The 21732-nt window shown below is 41.8% G+C and overlaps 2 protein-coding genes across 3 annotated transcripts in view; both read left to right on the forward strand.

Moving 5' to 3' along the window:
- Nucleotides 1-2983, forward strand: part of PGLYRP2 (peptidoglycan recognition protein 2) — a 49533-nt gene extending 46550 nt beyond the window's left edge. For both annotated transcript variants that reach the window (XM_063448374.1, XM_063448375.1), the window contains exons 4-6: nt 70-280; nt 1655-1949; nt 2883-2983. In XM_063448374.1, coding sequence (XP_063304444.1) covers nt 70-280; nt 1655-1949; nt 2883-2891 — 515 coding nt within the window. In that variant the 3' untranslated portion in view covers nt 2892-2983. The remainder of the gene's footprint in view (nt 1-69; nt 281-1654; nt 1950-2882) is intronic.
- Nucleotides 2984-3309: 326 nt separating this feature from the next.
- The window catches only part of RASAL3 (RAS protein activator like 3), an 87962-nt gene continuing 69539 nt past the window's right edge, over nt 3310-21732 (forward strand). Inside the window, exon 1 of the mRNA XM_063448373.1 lies at nt 3310-3797. Coding sequence (XP_063304443.1) covers nt 3494-3797 — 304 coding nt within the window. The 5' untranslated portion in view covers nt 3310-3493. The remainder of the gene's footprint in view (nt 3798-21732) is intronic.

Consider the following 21732-nt stretch of genomic DNA (forward strand, 5'->3'; position numbering starts at 1 on the left):
TTGATTACTTTGTGATAAAGTTCTTATTTATGTTCTTTTAATTGGACCCTCTATCTTTTTCCTTTACAGAATGTCCATCTATAATTCCTCGCTGTATGTGGAGAGCGAAGCCATACAATGGAAATCCTACACTATTGAAAACTCCACTTTCTCAGATATATATCCATCATACCTACACACCCTCACAACCATGCACCTCCTTCCAGGACTGCAGTAAGGATATGCAGAGTATGCAGAACTTTCATCAGCAAGACCGTGGCTGGGATGACATTGGGTACAGGTATGGATTGAAGAGTATGAAAAGTATCTCAGCAAGAACTGTGAATAACATGGATATTGTTGCTTTATAGAGTAAATTAAACCTTACTCCAGGCTGGGAAACTTCTCAAATAATTATTAACTGTTTCTCATTATTAAATGATCATCTTAACACCATTGTCTGGGCTCAAAAACATAATAATGGTAGTGTCTGTCTGTCTGCCAGTGAATTTCAGCTCTGAGGCTGACATATTTCTTTAGATTACTAGCGAACAGAAAGATTGTGCAATCAGGATTGCTGGTCTCCTCGCTGGGTATCTATAGATTTATGTTGTCCATGTGGATGAAATTCAATGGAACCCTTTGTGTGTATAGCATCTGTGGCAGAAATGCCTCTGCCACGTGTTCTTGGAGGGACCTGCTTGCCATCCTCCTGCCAAAAGACTATGGGCCCTTTAAAAACGATGTGAACAAATGTGGTTCGTTGGATATTATATTTGGTTCGGGAACCGAACAGGTGCACGAACCAGAGACTACCCAGGAGCTTGTTAAGCCTAATTGATGGTTTGTAACATTTTCCACCGCAGTGTTCTAAGTGTTCGCCTGGGTGGCCGCTGTTTGCATGAACGACCACGAGGTGGTGGTCATCTTGTTCCTGTGTGTGAGAATGAACAGTGAGACCTCAGCCAAGCTGCAAAGGGGCTACGGTGCTTATGGTGTCTGGTGCGGTGCTTATGGTACTCACCGACAGATAGGAAGCAGCGATTGGCGGAGGCACCCAGTCGGGGTGCCAGGCAGGCTATCACAGCATCCATTCCCCATATATAGGGTTTCAGTGTAGTTTTGGCATCCATTAATCTTCTGCAGTTTACCCATCTTAGAATATAGATTGACAGTGGGACCTAGTTTTAGCTGCTGCAGGTACATAGCAAGTTTGCTAAACTAAGCAACTTTCAATATATTTTTCAGGAGCCAAGGTTATAAGTGACCCCATTCTGGGTTCAATTGGCCTTGTTTCAGATTTAGCTAATACTTGTGGTGAATTTTTAACTAACAAATATTCAACAACTCAGTTCTTTGTGTCATATCATGTTCAGTACTGCAGTAATTTGGCCTCCTATTGTTCCTATGGCATTTGTTACAAAATGCACTTTCCGGTGGAATGACTTGTTATAAAGTAGACTCATTTAATATCTTTTAATAAGCAGAATCATCAATCGTGATCAAACAGGTAAAAGGAGGCCATCTGTCACCCTCTGTCATAAAATAAAAAAATGTGCAGCTGCAGCTCAGTTTGACATTAAATGAGAGGTCAGACTGATTGGCGGAATAGTTTTCAATATATTGTCTTATATCTTCTATTAAATAAGAACAATTGTGTTCCTTCAATTTTTAGCTTTGTGGCTGGGTCAGATGGGTACCTATATGAAGGACGAGGGTGGCATTGGGTTGGAGCCCACACTAAAGGCCATAACACTGTGGGTTATGGAGTGAGCTTCATTGGAAATTTCATGAGTTTACTGCCTGAGGAACCCATACTAAGTGTGGTAAGGGATCGCTTTCTTCTATGTGGAGTCAAATCTGGGTACATCTCTCCCAACTACATATTGAAGGGCCATCGACAACTGGTCAACACCTCTTGTCCAGGAGATTCATTGTACCAAGAGATACAAAAATGGGAGAACTTTAAGGTAACCAAGTCTTTTAGTATGGTTCTAGTCCTAACTGTACATCTCTGTAACAATGCATATCAATCATATTTTTGAGGGGATTTTTGATGTAAATGGTAGCTTTATAGCCGTTTTTAAAAAGGGCACAAGTGGATTGATGCAGTATTAAATTAACATTAGGATACTGATACTAAAATGAGGTATGTTACGTAAATCAGTATCTTGTTAAATTTGCCTAAAACAAAGAGACAATACCAGCCTGTCTGATTGAGAGGAATAATTAGTAGGTGAGTGTGTGAAAAATAATATTGTCTATAACTAGCCCTTGGTTTGATTAGTGTGGGACATGCATGCTGCTATTTAACTAATAATGGGTTTGCATAGAGGTGCTGCAATATATAACTAGTACTGTGTGGGCTATACTGTAGAAGGCGCTGGTTATAACTAATAATGGGTTTGCATAGAGGTGCTGCAATATATAACTAGTACTGTGTGGGCTATACTGTAGAAGGCGCTGGATATAACTAATAATGGGTTTGCATAGAGGTGCTGCAATATACAACTAGTACTGTGTGGGCTATACTGTAGAAGGCGCTGGATATAACTAATAATGGGTTTGCATAGAGGTGCTGCAATATATAACTAGTACTGTGTGGGCTATACTGTAGAAGGCGCTGGTTATAACTAATAATGGGTTTGCATAGAGGTGCTGCAATATATAACTAGTACTTTGTGGGAGATGTAACATAGCAGCAGTTGATTCTAAGTAGCACTGGGTGAGAAAAAGTAAAAGATGAGTATAACTTCTACTGTATGTTAGTAAGATAGACGTTGTTTAGTATATCTAGTACTGTGCTTTTTAAAATCATAACTAGCCTATGTTTGTGATGCAGTGCTGTGTATAACTGTACCTGTATGTGCATATAAATAGATATATGTATGCTTTCTTTTCAGGAGTCCTGAGAAGATTGTAGAATGTCATCAACCTTAATTTTAACAGCTAATGTTGTACACATGCTCTGTTTGCATCCAATAAAAATTGGTATTTCAAATTAGTCTCCGTGTAACCACATTTTTGTATAACCGTGCTTGTTTAACACATCCCCTGTTATAGGCCCAGTCTATAAAATCTTGCGACAAGTTAACAGTTACTAAAACTAAAATGCAAACCTCATGTTTCCTGTACAGAACAAAAGGTTAAATAGAAAAAGATAACAAACTAAACGTAAAGAGAGAGAGAGAGAGAGAGTGTGTGGACATAGAAAAAGGGTAACAAACATATAGGTAAACGGATGAGACTGGCAGGAAGAGACTGAGACAGCCAGAGGAAACAAAAAAATATGTGAAGAGAGTAAAGGAAGTGTGCAGACGATTGGTAGGCAAAAAACACAGTTTGTGTAGGACAGTTGTGTTTATCGCTAAGGAGAAGCAACAGGTGACCGGCCAAAGAGAAAGCAAAACCAGCACACAAAAATAGATATCTTGTAAGGGGACTATTTTAAGACAAAAAAAAAAGTATACGTGTTTTTGGGGAGCAAAAGACCACTGGTTAATTAGCATACAGTATGGTGGAGCCTTGTGAAAACACAGAAGCTCCAGACACCGATCCATCAGAGGACTCTGTTGTAGACTCTTACCAATGGAAAACTGAGCAAGGGCAAAAGCGTAGTGTCTGGGGTCGATTTCAGGAATGGAGGCAATTACGAGCTTCAAGGACAAAGAACTTGGAAGGATCCCAAAAAAAGCAGAAGTCATTTTTTAGGAGCAAGAGGGATTCAAACGATCGCTCAAGGATTCTAGCACGATACCTGCCCTCAGTATCTCTGGGAAGAAAGAAGGAGCCTTGTCAGCAGCCAGAGAACATAGAAGGTGAGTTGTGTTAGTATGTCAGTATGTGGATGGAAGGGTTAAATAGAACCAAGAGACAAGACAACGTGATGGGCATGTATATTCAATATTCATAATATGCTCTTCCAAGATTGTATTTGCAGTTGACATCCCTTCCTCTAATAAAAAAAAATATGTTTTATTTCTGACACATCTAAAGGCAGGTGTATGCTCTACATGATTAAGGTTCATTTTATCAAAAGGTAAATCGTTCTTCAAGTAATGTAAAACTTATTTTTGACCCTCTTACCAACAAACTATAGATATACAGTTCCTTTACTTCAACTTGGACATTCTCTGTTTCTTGTTCCAGACATTAATGGTGGACTATAGGCAAGGGGCCCTCCAATATTATTGTTTTAGAAAATATTTTACCAGGATTGATACATTGAGATTTCTCTCATTTTCAAGTATGTCCTGGACCCACAAACATTCCATTGTTACAATAGGGTACAATATAATATTACAAAAAATAATATATATATATATATATATAAATGTAACACATAGCAGGTAATACATATAGTCAACCATGACAGGTGCATTCTGTATCGAGGTATGTTGCCATAGATCTCTTAAAGGATTTTAGATTGAATGAAGATTTGATTGTGTCTGTGAAGTTATTCCATAATTGCGGTGCTCTGTAGGAAAATGAGGATCGAGCCACTGTATTTTTGCATAACTGTATGCTAAATAAAGTGCTGGTAGTGGATCGGAGGTTATAGGAGTTAGGAACAGCTGAGGAGAGTATTCCCATATAAAATGTATGTTTGCATGGCAAAATAAAATAATGACTATATTTATTTATGTTGGATGCTTCTGGTTACCCTATCTGTACTGACTGCTTTCTAGCACGAGTGAACTGCTGCAAGCAATTCATTTTATGTGTTCTATGAAAAAGTGTTTCCTCTGTTTTGCTTTGCATGTATGTTACACGTTGCATTGAATTGTGAATTCACCCCAAGTAAACTCGAGATATGAGATTTTTGGACACATTCATATTTTAAGATCTGCTGCAGATCATAAATTGTGAATGTGTCCAATTTCTGTTATTACCCTTTGAAGTATGTCCTATGCTGGGAACCATTCCTTAGGAGGTGGGGGGGCGGGGCCTGACTGCGGAGGGGAGCAGACGCATGTCGCTGTTGCTCCCGCGTCTCAACTTACCTAAAGCCGATTCCCGGTAACCAGAGGCAGCAAACCGATGACCCGGTGCTCCCAAGTGATAGAGGACACCGAGCCCGTCATGTTGACACCAAGCGAGTGGCCCTATGTTCCGGGCCCGACCCACGCAGGTTTGCGGCCTACAAGCATGGTGGCGGTGGGAGAGGCGGCCGCTCTCCCGCTGCAGACGAACACGGCAAGGCAAAGCTGGAAACCCCGTTCCCCCCCCTATGGACCGGCGGGGGTTATCCCGGTCCCCACTGAAGCGACACCCATGGCTACACGGACGGCATCTGCCCACACTGGTTCGGGCTCCGGGCCTAGCACTACTGCAGAAGCCCCTTGCCGTACAGAACTGGTACCCGTACAAGCCACAAGCCTGGATCTAATCTTCCAACAATTCATGGACAAGCTGGACAGACTCTTTGCAACACCCCGCGTACAACACGGAGGTACAGCATGTGGGCCGGGGAAACAGGGGCGGAAAGGGCCCTCCACGGGCACTACACACCCTTTAACGCCAAAGCTGAGCGCCGACTGCCCACCCGGGCCGGGGGTCACCAGGAGGATAACTCCACAGCATCAGCCACATCGCCGGAAGCCTAACCGCCGCTGGCGGCGCCGTAACACCAGGGTTCTCCGAAGCGCCCTCACAGGGAAGAACTGGGCCTCTTGCAGCACCCGAGTTCGTGGAACCAGGATGCAGACCCCACTAAAAGCCTGGGGCCGTGGGGAGACCCGACCGCCCTCACACCTCCCCCACACTCGACGACCACTGCCCCTCACCAGCAGCAGTCCTGGACTGAGCTTCTCCCCCAGATCACGTCTACACAGCCCTGCACACAAGGCCGCCAGAGTGGGCATCGGGTGAGGCAACCCAGTATTCAGCGGACTACGGCCCACAGCCATCACTTCAACCCGCAGCACAGCGAACATAGTTTGACCAACAGAACTTTGGACTTTTGCATGAGACTTTCTCCAGGGTACACTGCACCAGCCGTAAGCGACGCATATCATATCCCCTCCAAGGGGGCACATTTCAAGGCTGCTCAGTAGCATCCCACATTAGCTTAACCTCACACTGAGGTTGCTAATCACTTTAACCTACTATTGTTTCTGATTAACAAGTGCTTGCTGTGATACCTTAGTTGTTAACACAATGTAAACCACTCTGCTGTCCCTTGCTCCTATATTGTCCCTTACTCTGTATAGCGATCCCTCGCCTGTTTCTGCTAACTTACGTTTGCTGTTATAATGTTGGATAGGCCTTGCACCACAGATATAAGCGGGGTATATACGGGTACGTTATTTTATTGTCTTATTACGCTCGCATTTACACGCCATATTCGACCGCAGAATAGCCTTAACTTCTCAGCCGCCCTAACTGGGCTAGGCAGAAAAGCCGCTGAAACTACTACAAATAAGCTGATCTTGTTAATAATCATCTAGTTTGTTCACATAGTACCTCATGAGACGGCCCTGCATAAAAGACGTTGTACTGTGTCACGGTTCAGCCTGTGTATCTTGCCTTAACTTAACTCTGTTAATTTAACATAGTCCTAGCATGTGTTTAAAAATTTGCAACTGTTTAACCGTCTGACACAACCTTACTATTATTACTATTATAAACATAAAATGAGGCTAGCACCATCTAGGGATGATTTACCTTGCATTGTATTACTCCTGACTTGTTTGAAAATGTATTATCTCCCTTCTTACATTCTGTAACCACATACCTTTATGCCTCAATAAAAAAGAGATTTACAAAAAAAAAAACATTCCTTAGGAGGTCACTTTCCGTGTCTACTGTCCTCTGCAAACAACTGGCTTACATGCAGGCTTGTAGTCACCCCTTGGACCATCTGGTCTTGGTAACATGGCACAATTTTCATTAAGGCATAAATCTTGAGCATATCTATGAGGCACAAGCATGTTAAGGGACCTTGTTATTCAATGCACAAAATTCAAATAAACAGTCATCAAACAATGACATTGTAACACAGTTGTAAGAAAAATCAACCAATGGTTGGAACTAAAAAATGTTAATCGTCAGTAGTTAAAGGAACACTATATGGTCAAAAATACAAACATCTATTCCTGACCCTATAGAGTTAAAGACACTATTTAGGTGGCTATCCCAATCTAAAAAGCTGTAATACTCACCTTTATTCCAGCCACGCAGATCCGCTGGTGCTGGCTCCACCCCTGCCCTACCTCCTTGGCTGAGATCATCAAAATTGATGATCTCAGCTAATACAATATTTTTTACTATGGGAAAGCATTGGATTGGCTGACATAGTAAATTCTGATGATCTTAGCCAAGGAGGCGGATCTGGGGGTGGAACTAAATGCTGCATGGCCAATCAGCATCTCCTCATAGAGATGCATTCAATCAAGAAAAGTTCAGCGTATCCAGGCAGAGCGTGGAGATGCTGAACGTCAGTGCTGCACGATGTGCAGCAATGACCAAGAAAGCCCCTCTAGTGGCGGTCTGAGTGACTGCCACTGGAGGTGTCCATAGGGAGCAATGTAAACACTGCCTTTTCTCTGAAAAGGCAGTAATTACAGCAAAAAGCCTTCAGGATTTACTATACTCTCCAAAACAACTACATGAAACTGCAGTTGTTCTGGTGACTATATTGTATCTTTAATGTTTTACATACAAAGGAAATAAAAAGTTTTCTTTGGTCACACTCAAAAAACCCTGTGCATTTAAATTAAATATATTTTATACAATGTCTTCACACTTTATTTTGGAGCTGAAGCAGGAAAGGGAGTTTTGTTTTATAAAACAATTAGCCCTGAGATATTCCTTTCAGACTTAAAAAGACACTATAGGCACCCAGATCACTTCAGTTCATTTAAGTAGTCTGGGTGCAGTGTCCCTATTACACTTAGTGCTGCAATGTTAAACATGGCAGTTCCAGAGAAACTGCAATCTTCAAATAGCAGCACTATGTCTGCCTCCACTAGCTGTCTCCCAGACAGCCACTGGAGGCACTTCCTGCGTCCAAACAGACATCCGGTATCTGACGCTGGACATCCTCACGCTCTGCATGAAGACATCCAGCATCAGATTTTTTCCCCATAGGAAAGCATTGATTCAATGCTTCCCTGTGAGTTGGTCTAATGCACGCTTGGTATTTGCCGCGCATGCACATTAGCGCCTGCTTGTTGCGGGAATCGTAGGGGACAGAGCTGTGAACCAGCGCCATCGGACATCGGCGCTGAGATCAGGTAAGTAAATAAAGGGGTTTTAACCCTTTATTCACCAGGGAGGTGGGCGTGAGGGTTGGGGTAGGCAGGGGGAGCAACAGTGCCAGGAACACAGCTTTATATTTCTGGCACTTATAGTATCCCTTTAAAGGTATGTCCAGTTTGGATCTCAGTGGATGACATGTATAGATAACAAAATAATGTACATTTCATCAGGTAATATTAGGTACTAATCATCCTGCATATTAGCAGTTAGTCTTGTTTCAGCATCTAAGCAGACAGACTTTATATATGACTAGCCCAGTCACTGTAACAGTGTGGTTTCTAGTAAACGGATGTTTGAACATTTCCTGTTTTATAAAGTTTGTTAAATTCATAATATATTAAACCACAAATCAAATATGCAGCACTAGTTATTACATACAAAATGAAATATAGACAGTTCAAATTGCTTGAAGGCAATAAATATGTGAAAAGAGCAAGCATATTTATGTAGGAGTATATAAATATTACATTTTGTGTACGTTGATGTAGAAACTAGTGCTGTTTCATAACTGAGCACAGGCTACCAGTCTTGCATAGAGTAAAGGTATTTGGTAACAAATAGACTTTGCAGGTTTCCTACTCTATGGCTCTGTGGTATGCTACCATCATGTAAACGTGCATAGATGTCTGATGACTTTCAGGAGTTCCCGTTTGCCAAAAGAATATGCAAAATCATATTCTATGTTTTATAGATAAAGACTCAACAGACTGGCTTATAGTTTATCTTATACCTGAAAAGTGTAAACTCCAGAAACTCTAGATCTTAGAACACTTCACTTAATTTCCTGAGCAGTTCTTTTATTCTCCATTAGGCAATGGAGTGCAGTCCATATTCATCTAAACTACATTTCTTCTTTTTTTCAATTACTTGACCTTTTATGGCATATTTTTCAATTTTGCTGAATTTTAATTTAATATTACAAATGTTATGATTTTGTTGATGGACACCAGTAGCTATTGTATATTGAAGTGTTTACTTTTATTTGGGGTTTGAGTCATAAGAACAGTGTTGGCACTGGATAACAAATGCAGAAGAATGAGAGTATGGGGCACCAGATGAACAGGAGCTCACATTAAACATAAACAGGTAATTGGAACATTACTTAAAAACCACAACAAACGTATGTATAAATGGAATACTGCAGCCCTATATACAAATTAACCGTCTTATATAAAACCTGCACACTGTACTGTAGATATACAGGGTGGCCCACAAGTAGGTATACAGTTGAATCAATGAAATTAATCACAACAAATTATATGGGTACACACACACACACACTGAAACACAACAACGTAGAAGTTAAATTTCAGGCATTTAAATATCAGTGTGGCAGTTCGAAAGACTAGTGGAGGGAAGATAAAATAATTTAAAACTTGTAAAGTTACATATAATGTACACCTTAGTTTTGGCCACCCTGTATAATATTTTCACATTTTAGTTTAGAAACCCGCACCTTAATAGATAAACTGCTTATTGTGGCCATGAGAGTGAGGAACCCAGAAAGATGGGTAAGTGTGTCTGTCTTTGTCTGTGGGGCTTACCTCTTGGAGATCCAGCTTATGGTTCTACACCTGCATGTAGAAGGGGAGAGGCAATTTAAAGACAATATGATAATATACAGCAAAATATGAGGGGCAATGTCAGGACAATAAAGCGGAGGATAACATGTCTACATGAGGGCTACACGACAAAATATGAGGTACAATATATATGGGAAAATATTACACCATATGTTGCAATATATGAGACAAACATGAGAAAATAGGGTAAATGTGGTGTACTATGTTATCCGTATAACAATGTGGGTGTGATGGCTATTGGAAAATCAATACATAAATGTAATGTAATGTAAATGTAATTTCTTCTAATGTTTCTTCTATATCAACATGAAACAATTTTTTTTTTTACTTTTTACCACATAAAACAGGATTCTGGTGATCAGTTTTTGCAAATCATTTGGTGCTGAGGATGTTAATTTGATAACTATTTGTGGCAGTTCAAACAAAGAGTGAAACATGTATGTGCATCATACTTTTCAAACATTTTCAGGGTTTAACTCAAATCTCTTCACTTACCACATTCAACAATTTTGCTTGTGTACATATATTAATGCAACAGCTGTCCAAGTGTAAGCAGTCAGCATCCCTTAAATGCTTGTATTCTATTTAAAGAATAGATGTCTCCTGATTAAATACAATGCAGTGTCAATAAAAGCTAATTTTATTTGATCATGATTATTTAGGCCACTCAAACATGCTAACACCTGGTCTAAAAAGTAATCACTGGCAAATGATGTTTGGTTTACTATCTCCAGTATTTGACCAGACAACCTACCACCAATACTGCACAAAATATGCTGCTGATACTGAACCTAATCTGGCTAAATCTTGGAAACGCCCTGTTCATCACTTTTGGGGTGTATTAGTACCTCAAAATGAGATGTTAGATTCGCATGTTACATTATGCATTTTACACCCTTTTTTGCTTTCCCTTGAGGTTCTGCATTCTGTGTATTGCATGTACATTTTTCATTGCATTGCATCATACTTCCCAAGTGTTCCTATTTAGAAGGGACAGCCACTGTTTTGGGCTCAAATCCCTTTGTCTCTTTCAATTCCAATGTCCCGCTTTTCTAGGTCCTTTTTGTTGGTGTGTCTGAGTGTATAACAGCTCCACAGCAATAATAGTAAGGTGTCTGTAAACTGCAATAAATATGTTTAGAAATCAGTCTGTGTAAATAAGTGTGGCAGACCCACGGTCTGTTTGTGTGTTTCCCGCTTATAATATGTGTGTCCTCCCTGTATTTCGCCTATTGTACCCTGCTCACCGTTAATTCGAGAGGAGCTCATCCGTCTCCCAAACGGGGTCTTCCCTAATAGCCCATTTAGAATCATAGTTAGAACATCCATTAGAACATTCTCACCTTGACCTAGTGCCAAAACCGCAAGAGAAGCCAATGTTGCGCGCTTCCCCCTGGGTGGCCGCCATTTCGTAGAGACAAACGCCATCCATGGGGAGCTTTCGTGGATCGCTTACCGACTCATTCATTTCCCGAACAAGGACCTCCCCGGTGCCCCATTAGAACGTTCACACCAATCAATTTGAACATTCGCATTTGCAACAAAATCACAAGGGAAGTAATTAATGAGTGCTCCCCTGTGTGGCAGAATACGAAGAGACAAGTCGATGTCAGCGAGCAGAGAAAAGAGAGTAAACGTAAGAAAAGCCAAAGTTCGGTAACCAATTAATCAGAGAGAGTATAACGCGCTATTGGGCTAAAGAAAGACCACAGCTTATATACACACAGGGTGTGTCTGATTGGCTAACCTTCAATTAGTGTTAACCACAACACGTGGGAGGTGTTTCTACCCTCCCTTGTGGTCTCTGAGGTCATCACTGTGTGCCGGGTCAGGACTATGTCCTGATGAAAGTTCCTAAGTGAACTGAAACATTGATCTTTTGGGATCTTCAATAAAGAATATCTTCTTTTTTTCACAAGACCTAGAGTGCTTACTACGTTTATCATTTTTGGTGTATGCAGTGCAGTTGAGCAACGGGCAATAAGACTGGGAAGCTGGAGTGCTAAACCTACAAACTGTGTATATATATATATATACATATATATATATATACACATATATATATATATACATACATATATATTTATTATTATAAAAAATAAATAATTAAAAATAAATAAACTGTAAAAATAATTTTTAACAAATTATATTATATATAGGTATGTCCGACCAGGCATAAGTGCATAAGTGCGAGCCGTTGTGGGGATTATTTGCTCTGGTGCACATGTCTATGTTCGGGGAAATTTCCCCAAACATGGACGAACACACGAGAGCAGGGAATCACTCAAATCTATGTTTGAAAAACATTAAACATTTCATTAGGAATGCATTGGATTGGCTGACACTGTAAAAGAGGCAGATCAGGGGCAGAGCCAGCACAAGCCAAATACAGCCCTGGCCAATCAGTATCTGGTGGTGCTTCCTGGGGCAGTGCAGAACACTGTGCAGCACTGCCCCAGAAAGCACCTCTAGTAGCCATCCGAGGAGTGGCCACTGGTGGTATCCCTGGGCTGTAATGTAAACCTTGCATTTTCTCTGAAGACACAGTGTTTACTGCAAAAAGCCTGAAGGCAATAATTATACTCACCAGAACAAATTCAATAAGCTGTAGTTGATCCGATGACTATAGTGTCCCTTTAAGCCTCTCTTGTCCCTCCATTTTATTTATTCATTAAATATATCTAATTTTTTTATCCCTCCCACTTACCAAGGTGGTGTGAAGATGCCCCGTGGTAGATCTCCTTTATTATATTTTAGCTAATTGGAAAGCTATTCTTTAAGGACTCACTATATACCTTATATATATATATTCCCCGTCTAATTTATTATAGACTTGCTCGATATAAGTCTTTCATCTAGCTATCCTTTTCTCCCTCCTAATTTTAATCTACTGTATATTTATGTGGTAGCAACTCATATTCTCTATAGATATTCTCTATAGATCTATAGATCGCCCTTTGGGAATAAATGAATGATGAATTGATTAATTACTTTCCCCCCTTATCTATGGAGGATTCATATACATCTAAATTTGACCAATATACATCAGGAGGACTTAAATTTATATTAATGGGACTATCCCAACTTTGGACCTTTTTGCTCTGAAAAAATATCAGGATCATTTTAATACTCTTGATTTTACCATAGTATAGAAGCCTAGAATCAATACACTAAGGGATAGCTTTATTATCGATATATATGAACATTAAATGGATAAAGGAGTTCATACTGCTGTAGAACATCCCTTTGTAAGAGGGATACATTAATTTCCAATATGTATCCCTTTTGGTTGTACTATATACACCATTAGAGGTGAAACAATTTCAATTTAGTAACATATTGATATTCTTTTCTTGTTAAACATATAAAGAGGTGTAGTTAGCCTTCACGTTATTCAATGAATTCTACAATGAATTCTACACCACGTGGGGCGGATCAACGCAGCCTGATTGACATTTGCCATAATACTGCCCAACTTATACCACGTGAGACTGATAACCCCGCCCACTTGGTATTTGGCGCGAGTATAGGACATACAGCGATCGTGGAACTATTTCCTTCAGACACACCTCCATGAATACTTTGTTACTATTGGTGGGACAAGGATCTAGACATAGGTGAATTAAGGTATATAAGCACTGTTTCATTAGTAGTTTGTTTTCCTCTGATGAAGGTGCTTTCTTTACAGCACCGAAACGCGCGTCTGGCGATTTCTTTTCTTTTTTAATCTATGGTCACTTAAACACTTGGCACGGCACTAAGCTTGCCTCACATGGTTTTATCTACCTAAACCTGTCACTATGTTTCATTCTGTTTGCTCCATTGCTGTCTAGATAGTTTAACAGGGAGAGAGGCTTTATAAATTATTTTCACTGCAAGATTTTCAAGCAGTATATTTTAACATCTATACCCTCTACTCACCCCCCTTTTCTCTAACATCTTGACAGCTGGATACTCCAAGAATCTAACCACAGATATATACCATTGAGCAATTCTAAGCATCATGGTCTCTATGGGGAATACTCTTGTCATTAATTTCCAAATATATCTTCAGAGAGACAAACTTTTTTGAATTTATTAATCTATACTTTTTATTATTTTGAATCTTTTTTGTGGCGTTGTCTCTGGATATAGAATAACTATTACTAATCAACTATATGTTGATATAATGGGTAACATCTTTATAGAATATTTTTCCAATAGAACGTTTCCTCTGATACTTTTAGGAAACTTGAGCATTTTGGTTAGATTCTTAAATACGCAGTACCCTACTAGGATATAGGATACTAACAAGGGATATCCTATCACTATATTTTTCTTTTAGTATATTAGATAAAACACAGATAGTGCTGCTGTAGATATCTATAGAGCCAGACACAATAAAGCTCATACAATAGATACCTGACACTATAACGATATTCATAGCAATATCTATATACTATTTATGTTTCCTGAATTTGAATTTTATAACATGACAGGAGGCTTCGTATTTGCTTAAGTCTCTCTTTACTAGAACTCCACAGCAGCACAGAAAAAACAACCAATCAGAAAAAGTTAGATACTATAAAACTCCCCTCCCCATGCATCATTCCCTCTTTCTTTGCTGCTCCGCATCAGTACAGGTCAGAGTACCACTGCCTCCTGCTTATGTGGGTGGCTTTGGGTTGTATTATGATTTATTAGGATTTATATTTGATTTCTTAGTATATTTACTTATTTGTTATCTGTACCTTTATTTAGTACCATGTGTTCTGTACTTCTATATATTATGTTATTTTTTGTGTCATTGTCTGCTACATATATTTCTTCTTCCCTTGCCTTTGCTTCCCCTGTCGTCTTAGGGATTTCTTCCCTTCCATGTGGTAGCTTTAGGGGAGTTCTTGGGGGTCTTCCCTGTTTCGCATGTCTTCCCTCCCTCCCCTCACTGCCCACTCTCTTTGCCCGCCATTTTCCGCGGGCTGCCTGCGCGGTATAGGGGTTTCAGGAGACTAGCCTCTGGCTGCCTCCTGATTTCCCCGTTCCCCTAGTTCCATTCCGGCGACCGAGGTGCTCGCGGTCGGACGCGAGTACCCGCCGGCCGTTCCACTCACACACGTGGCCGCCCCGTCCACCACATGGCCGACCGCCGCGCTCGACTTCTTCACAGAGCCGCAGGCGGCCGACCGGGTGGAGGAGTGTGCACATACCCGCGGCCTCTCCTCCGCCCACGGTGGTCGGATCGCGGCTATCGCTGCCCTGCTTTTTCCCCGGCGGATTGCCTTCCGTTTTGTGTGGAACGGAGGGCTCTGTGCTGCATCCCATGCCTTCCTCCCATGTACTATGTATTTGCAGCATATATCTCACAGATTACTGTGTGTCTTAGGGCATTTTTCACTTCTTCGGATATATTGTATATTGTGAGTTTTTATTGGATATTCTGTCTTGCTCTGGTTTCTCTCTGACAACCACATATTAGTTTTTTACTGACAGCATATATCACATAGTTTTTCTGCCAGTGTTTTTCACATATTAGTTTTGCTGTCAGTGTATGTCACATTAGTTTTTACTGACAGTGTACGTCACACATTAGTTTACTGACAGGGTATACCACATTTTAGTTTTCTGATAGTGTATATCACATTTTAGTTTTCTGACGGTGTATATCACATTAGTCTTTCCGACAGTGTATATCACATTAGTCTCACTGACAGTGTATATCACATTTAGTTTTTCTGACAGTGGAGCTCACATTTTAGCTTTGCTTTGCTGTCTATGTATATCACATATTAGTTTTACCGACGTCGTATATCACATATTAGTTTACTGACAGCGTATATCACATATTAGTTTTCTGACAGTGTATATCACATATTGGTTTACTGACAGTGTAGATCACACATTGGTTTTACTGACAGTGGATATCACATGTTAGTTTGCTCTGCGGACAGTGTATATCACAGATTCTGTGAGTTTTACCGACAGTGTGTATCACGGTTTACTGTGGGTTTGTTGTCGGTGTATAACGCGGATTGCTGAGTGTTTCTGTTGATTGTGTACATCGCAGATTGATGTGAGTTTTGCTGACGGTGTATGTCACGGATCGCTGGGAGTTTACTGTCAGTGTATATCTACAGGTTTCTGTGAGTGCCTGATGGGATACGTCACAGGTTATTGTGAGTTGCAGATATATATGAACTCAGTTACACTGACTCTGTACAGGGTGTTTACAGTGCCAGTTAGCTCTAGGATTCATCTCCGTCTCAGTATATATATTTTCTGCCCAGCTGGAAGTCTCTGTGAGACTACTCTGGTATGATTTCTCTGTCCCTGGCATATTTTTCTCGCTTACAGACCTGGCTCTGACTCAAACTGGTAAGGGAGACCAGTCTACGCTGATACCATAATTTTTACCAGTTTCCCGGGGGAATTCATTGAGTTGGCTATCGTTAGCCCTACTCCTGGACGTGCCCATGGTTTCTATACCCTTCAGGTGGTATGATGAGGGTAATCTATAATATGATAAGAAATTTCCACAGATCTGTGTGAACATGGGCATACCAATTCGCAGTTTACGGAGAGTATTGCTCAGTGCATCTTACATTCATGGACATGGTAGTCACTGGAACAACTTCCGCTTATACCCTATACGGATGGAATACCACTATTTGCCTGCTGGGCATTGAGGGACTGCGAGTCCCGGTTCAGGTTATTCATACGGCGTTACGCTGCCTATGGGTTGGCGTCTAGAGGTCCTATGTCACAGGATGCTCTGAGGATCTGCCTTTTTTAGGGACCTCTGCTGAAACTCGGAGGTCCCCATTGCTCACTCCATACCCATTGGAACGCGCTACGGAATCGGAGAGCGCTATATGAATATCAGGTTATCATGATATAACTATAATACACAATTCAGGATTGGCCTGCTATGTCTGTGCCCATAAGAACGGCCTGCTATGTCGGTGCCCATAAGAATGGCCTACTATGTCTGTGCCCATAAGACTGGCCTGCTATGTCTGTGCCCATAAGAACGGCCTGCTATGTCTGTGCCCATAAGAATGGCCTGCTATGTCTGTGCCCATAAGAATGGCCTGCTATGTCTGTGCCCATAAGACCGGCCTGCTATGTCTGTGCCCATAAGACCGGCCTGCTATGTCTGCGCCTATAAGAACGGCCTGCTATGTCTGTGCCATAAGAACGGCCCGCTATGTCGGTGACCATAGGATCGACCTGCTAGGTCTGTGCCCATTAGATCGGCCTGCTATGTCTGTGCCCATAAGTTTGGCCTGCTATGTCTGTGCCCATAAGATTGGCCTGCTATGTCTGTGCCCATAAGATTGGCCTGCTATATCTGTGCCCATAAGATTGGCCTGCTATGTCTGTGCCCATAAGATCGGCCTGCTATGTCTGTGCCCATAAGATTGGCCTGCTATGTCTGTGCCCATAAGATCGGCCTGCTGTGTCTGTGCCCATAAGATCGGCCTGCTATGTCTGTGCCCATAAGTACGACCTGCTATGTCTGTGCCCATAAGTACGGCCGACTACGTCTGTGCCTATTAAGAATGTCGGTACCTATTAAGACGGCCTGTTATGCCTGGGTGCCGTACCCCTGCTAGGCCCCTGACCTGGGGGAATATCACTGGGGAAATGCCGGTGCCCACCAGTGACATGGAAATAGGCAGGTGTCCAGACTGGCATCTTTGCCAACCTATCCAAGAGGAAACCAGTATACGGCCATCTGAATACGGTGGTTAGGGTGAAGGCCCTAAACCTCATGCCTGAAGGGCAGGGTTTTTTATAAGGTACCCGGTCATACATCTCCAAGGAAGACTTCGCACGGGCAAGGATCGGTGCTCAAGAATTTATGTATTTTTCTCTTATCTGCGTTAATTTTTTCGTTTTCGTAACTTCTTTTTCCTTTCGCTCGGGTCGTCGAGAGGCCTGACTTGACCTCCCCCGACCTCCCGGGTGCTTGTGGATTGCGGAGAACGTCTCCAGCTTTCCTCCGGCTACCAACGGTCGTCCTGGACCCCGCGCGCGCGCACGGGATCCGGGCGGACAGTTGGTAGTTTTTTCTTTTCCATTGTTGTTTTCTTCCGTGGATTGCCATCAGCCTTATACTGATATTGGTATTGGGTGTACCCTGCAATTGGTCACCCTGATTCTCTAGGGACTCTAGTTTGGACCACAGGAGGGTGCGGCCCTCCATCATCCCGATTCAAGAATACTTTATTTTCAGGAACAGAGAGCGTACCCTCTCAGATACAGGACGGACACTGATTTGTTATTGGAGGGCGCAGCACTCCCTCAACCTCGGCCGAATACTGGGCTGGATACAGAGTACATGTTCGGAGGACACGTTCTCATAGAAGGAACCGGTCACGGATGTAACCCTACTGTTTTGGTTGTTAACAGGCGCGGCCGCTCAGGCTATCGGCCGGACGCTATCACGTTAGTCGATCTCATTAGATGAGAACGCGGCTCTCTCGTACACTCGACACTCTACACAGGCTTGTACCTGTGCAAGACATCGGCGACTGCATAGCGGGGCGTCCCTCCTGCGTTCGATTAGATCTGACGCCCGTACTACTGATTTTGTTATAGAGGACTGCCTAGTCATACAAGATATAAATTTTGTCTGGATCCCTCTATTCTATCTCCTGTGAGGGCTCTACTGGGTCCGGATCACTTAGGTACACACACTACTGGAGATAGTACGGCTAACGGATGGCCTCAGGTATTACGAGAGTGCAGGTTTTTGGTATTTTCTGCACCTTATAAATCGGAAACCTGCTTTCTGTTTTTGGATATCCAGACTATTGCGGACCAACCGCACAGACCGTTTCTCCCATGTCAAGATGACAGGAGCTACGGAAACCTTCATGGAGCGAAAGGACACTGCCTTGCTCGGGTACCAAGATTAAGGAAGGCCAGTTATCCGGTCCCTAGGTAACCGCACACATGGTTCACATGGTAAGACCGGACATCCCGGTTGGCTTGAGTTCCCTGCTCATACGATCTTGGGGGAAGGGGGCAGGACGGCCCCATCTCCTCGGAACGCTTACCTGGCGAACAGGATTCGGAGTTGGTGGGTTCTCCGTCTATTAGCTATTTACCCCTCGCGGGAGCCATTCTGCTTTTTGATTCACGCTAACCTACTCTTCAGCTACCGTCGAGGAGACCTACGGACCTTGGGAGAGTACCTGGGGTACCCCGACTCCTAGGCGAGGACATACCTGGATGGAAATCTGCACTCCGGTTTGCACTCTCCATCCCTTTGAATGTTTCTGGGATTCTCTATTCCAGAAATTAGTCGACCACTGTTCCTCCACACGAGTTCAGTTCGGAACCATGACTGGACGTCCTTTTGGAATCTTTTCTCTACAGAGTCCGAGGATTACACAGTCCATTTGGAATGTCGGAATCACTTAGGATACGGCTAATTGACAACACTAAAGTTTTATTCTCGGATGAGACATCTCACCAGGTAGACCAGGAGTGAACGAAGGATCATACTCGGTTATATTGCGTCTTGGTGGTGGACTTAGACACATTCCTTGTGATTGGGGATCTACCTGCAAGATCGCGTCGCCGGATGACCCTGACACGATCGAAGGAACCACCCTACAGATCAAGAGTTGAGACAAGGTGGCAATTTCTTCTCGCGGCCTTGCATCCGCAAAAGGCCTTCGTTATTTTTACAATTACAGGAATATAGCTGATAGGTCAGTTTGCAAGCTCGGGTCCCAACCGCTAGGAAGCGGGTGACTACAACAAGTTTGTTGGATCTATCAGCAGATGGTGTTTTTTCTGTATTTTGAGATACTTCATCGGCTGACATCTTCATTGATCCGTCTACTGTCGTTTTTCGCAGTTGGTAAGTACTATTAGGATTACTCCGCTATCTCCTGGAATAGGTACCAGCGACACAACCAGCGTTGGATTGGTGATCTGAGCGTTGAAACAGCAAATACGAAGCCTCCTGTCATGTTATAAAATTGTAGATTATGCTAGCTTTAGTGTACCTATAATCTTAATTTTATTAATGACAGGAGGCGAGTATTTCCCACCCATTTTTATCCCTCCCTTGTTCTATGTTATAGTTTGGTTTGATCAGGTACGTATGCAACTCTGCTTGTTGTCTCTGCTACCTGTTGCATGCTCTTATGTCTTTTCTTTCATAAGTAGGGTTGGGATATCTAGAATTTAAGGTCATTTTGGTTGCTACATGGGTGCACACATGTTTATTCAGAGTATATTTCATTGGATAATCAACCTGTTCGATTCTGTTTTTCTCTCGTTTCAGCTTACAGTCCATCAGCACTATCTAGTTTGACGGTTACTCTCGGATGGTGGACGTCATTATATTCATCGTGTCTAGGACTTCGTTTCTTCCCCATGATGTTCTCTGCCTTTTATTCTGTTTTTGTCGCAGCTTGAAAGAGGAAATGATGCATGGGGAGGGGAGTTTTATAGTATCTAACTTTTTCTGATTGGTTGTTTTTTCTGTGCTGCTGTGGAGTTCTAGTAAAGAGAGACTTAAGCAAATACTCGCCTCCTGTCATTAATAAAATTAAGATTATAGGTACACTAAAGCTAGCATAATCTACAATTTATTGAATTTTCTGGGTGTCGTCAACTAGTATTCCAATTTTGCTATGACTCAATAGAGATTAATTTGATATCTCTATCATTCTAAGAATTCATGTGTACATACTTAATATTGACTTATTATTAGACTACTTTATATTTCCAGGAAACAGAGCAAGTCACATTTGTCTCTGACACTGTGATAAGCATATTGTGTGTTTATTTGTTTTTTTTTTGTTGCAATAATTATACTCACCAGAACAAATGCAATAAGCTGTAGTTGATCCGATGACTATAGTGTCCCTTTAAGCCTCTCTTGTCCCTCCCTCCATTTTATTTACTCATTAAATATATATATTTTTTTTTTATCCCTCCCACTTACCAAGGTGATGTGATGGTGCCCCATGTTAGATCTCCTTTATTGTGTGTACTCTAAGTGAGGTTATTGTGTGTACTCTCACTGGCAGCAGGTTCCCTCACTGCTGTACCAAAAGAGTCAGTTATTTTGATAGAGGAGGCAGCTATTTAATGTTACATCCTCACAGTCTTCATCAATTGATGTAGTGTGTCAATAAAGCATCAATGTATGGAAATATCTGAGTACGGAAAATGCCATTTATAAAGTGGAGAAATAAAATGCCTGTAGAGTACCTTAAACTCTGGGTGATTCATGCCACAAATTTCTCAAAAGCTTTCTTCCTATGCTATACCCCGTACCCAGACAGCAAACTCTCTGGAAGAGCTCACTTCACTTCAATATTCTCCAATAACATTTTCTTTATTTCATAAAGGGGCAAATTGTAAAAGCAAAAAAGATAAACTAAAGAACATATAATACAAAAATGGCAGAAAGGAGGATAGTTCTTTCTCAAGAGCCCTCAACAGGGCTTAACAGTAATTAGGGGTACTGATGGAGGAGATGGTCTATAAGGAAACATGGGCTGACGGAATAAATGAGCTAATGGCAGGTTAAGGAGCTAGGAATGAAATAAAGGAAAATAGTTGTCGGCAGGGACAAATGGATTAAATGGACTTTGACGGGAAACTAAGTTTATGAGGGAAATATACCAGCATATGGAATAAAGAAGCTTATAGGAACCCTCCCACCCCATTACAGCTTAAGTTCATATGAGTTGTTATGGGGTCAGACACCATCTTACCTTCTGGGATTTAATTTATATTCCTTCTGGGGTTAAACAATTAAAGGCTCTTCCCGAGCGCCCATTGAGACACATAGATAGATATAGGCAGGTCCCCCCTATGTTTGATTGTGACTTTTTCTTGCATCATCCAGGGTGGTGGTTGGAAAGGGTAGGCAGTTGTATTCCAGTTATTTGCCCTT

This window comes from Pelobates fuscus, chromosome 3 (genome assembly GCF_036172605.1).
Source record: "Pelobates fuscus isolate aPelFus1 chromosome 3, aPelFus1.pri, whole genome shotgun sequence".
Lineage (NCBI taxonomy): Eukaryota > Metazoa > Chordata > Amphibia > Anura > Pelobatidae > Pelobates > Pelobates fuscus.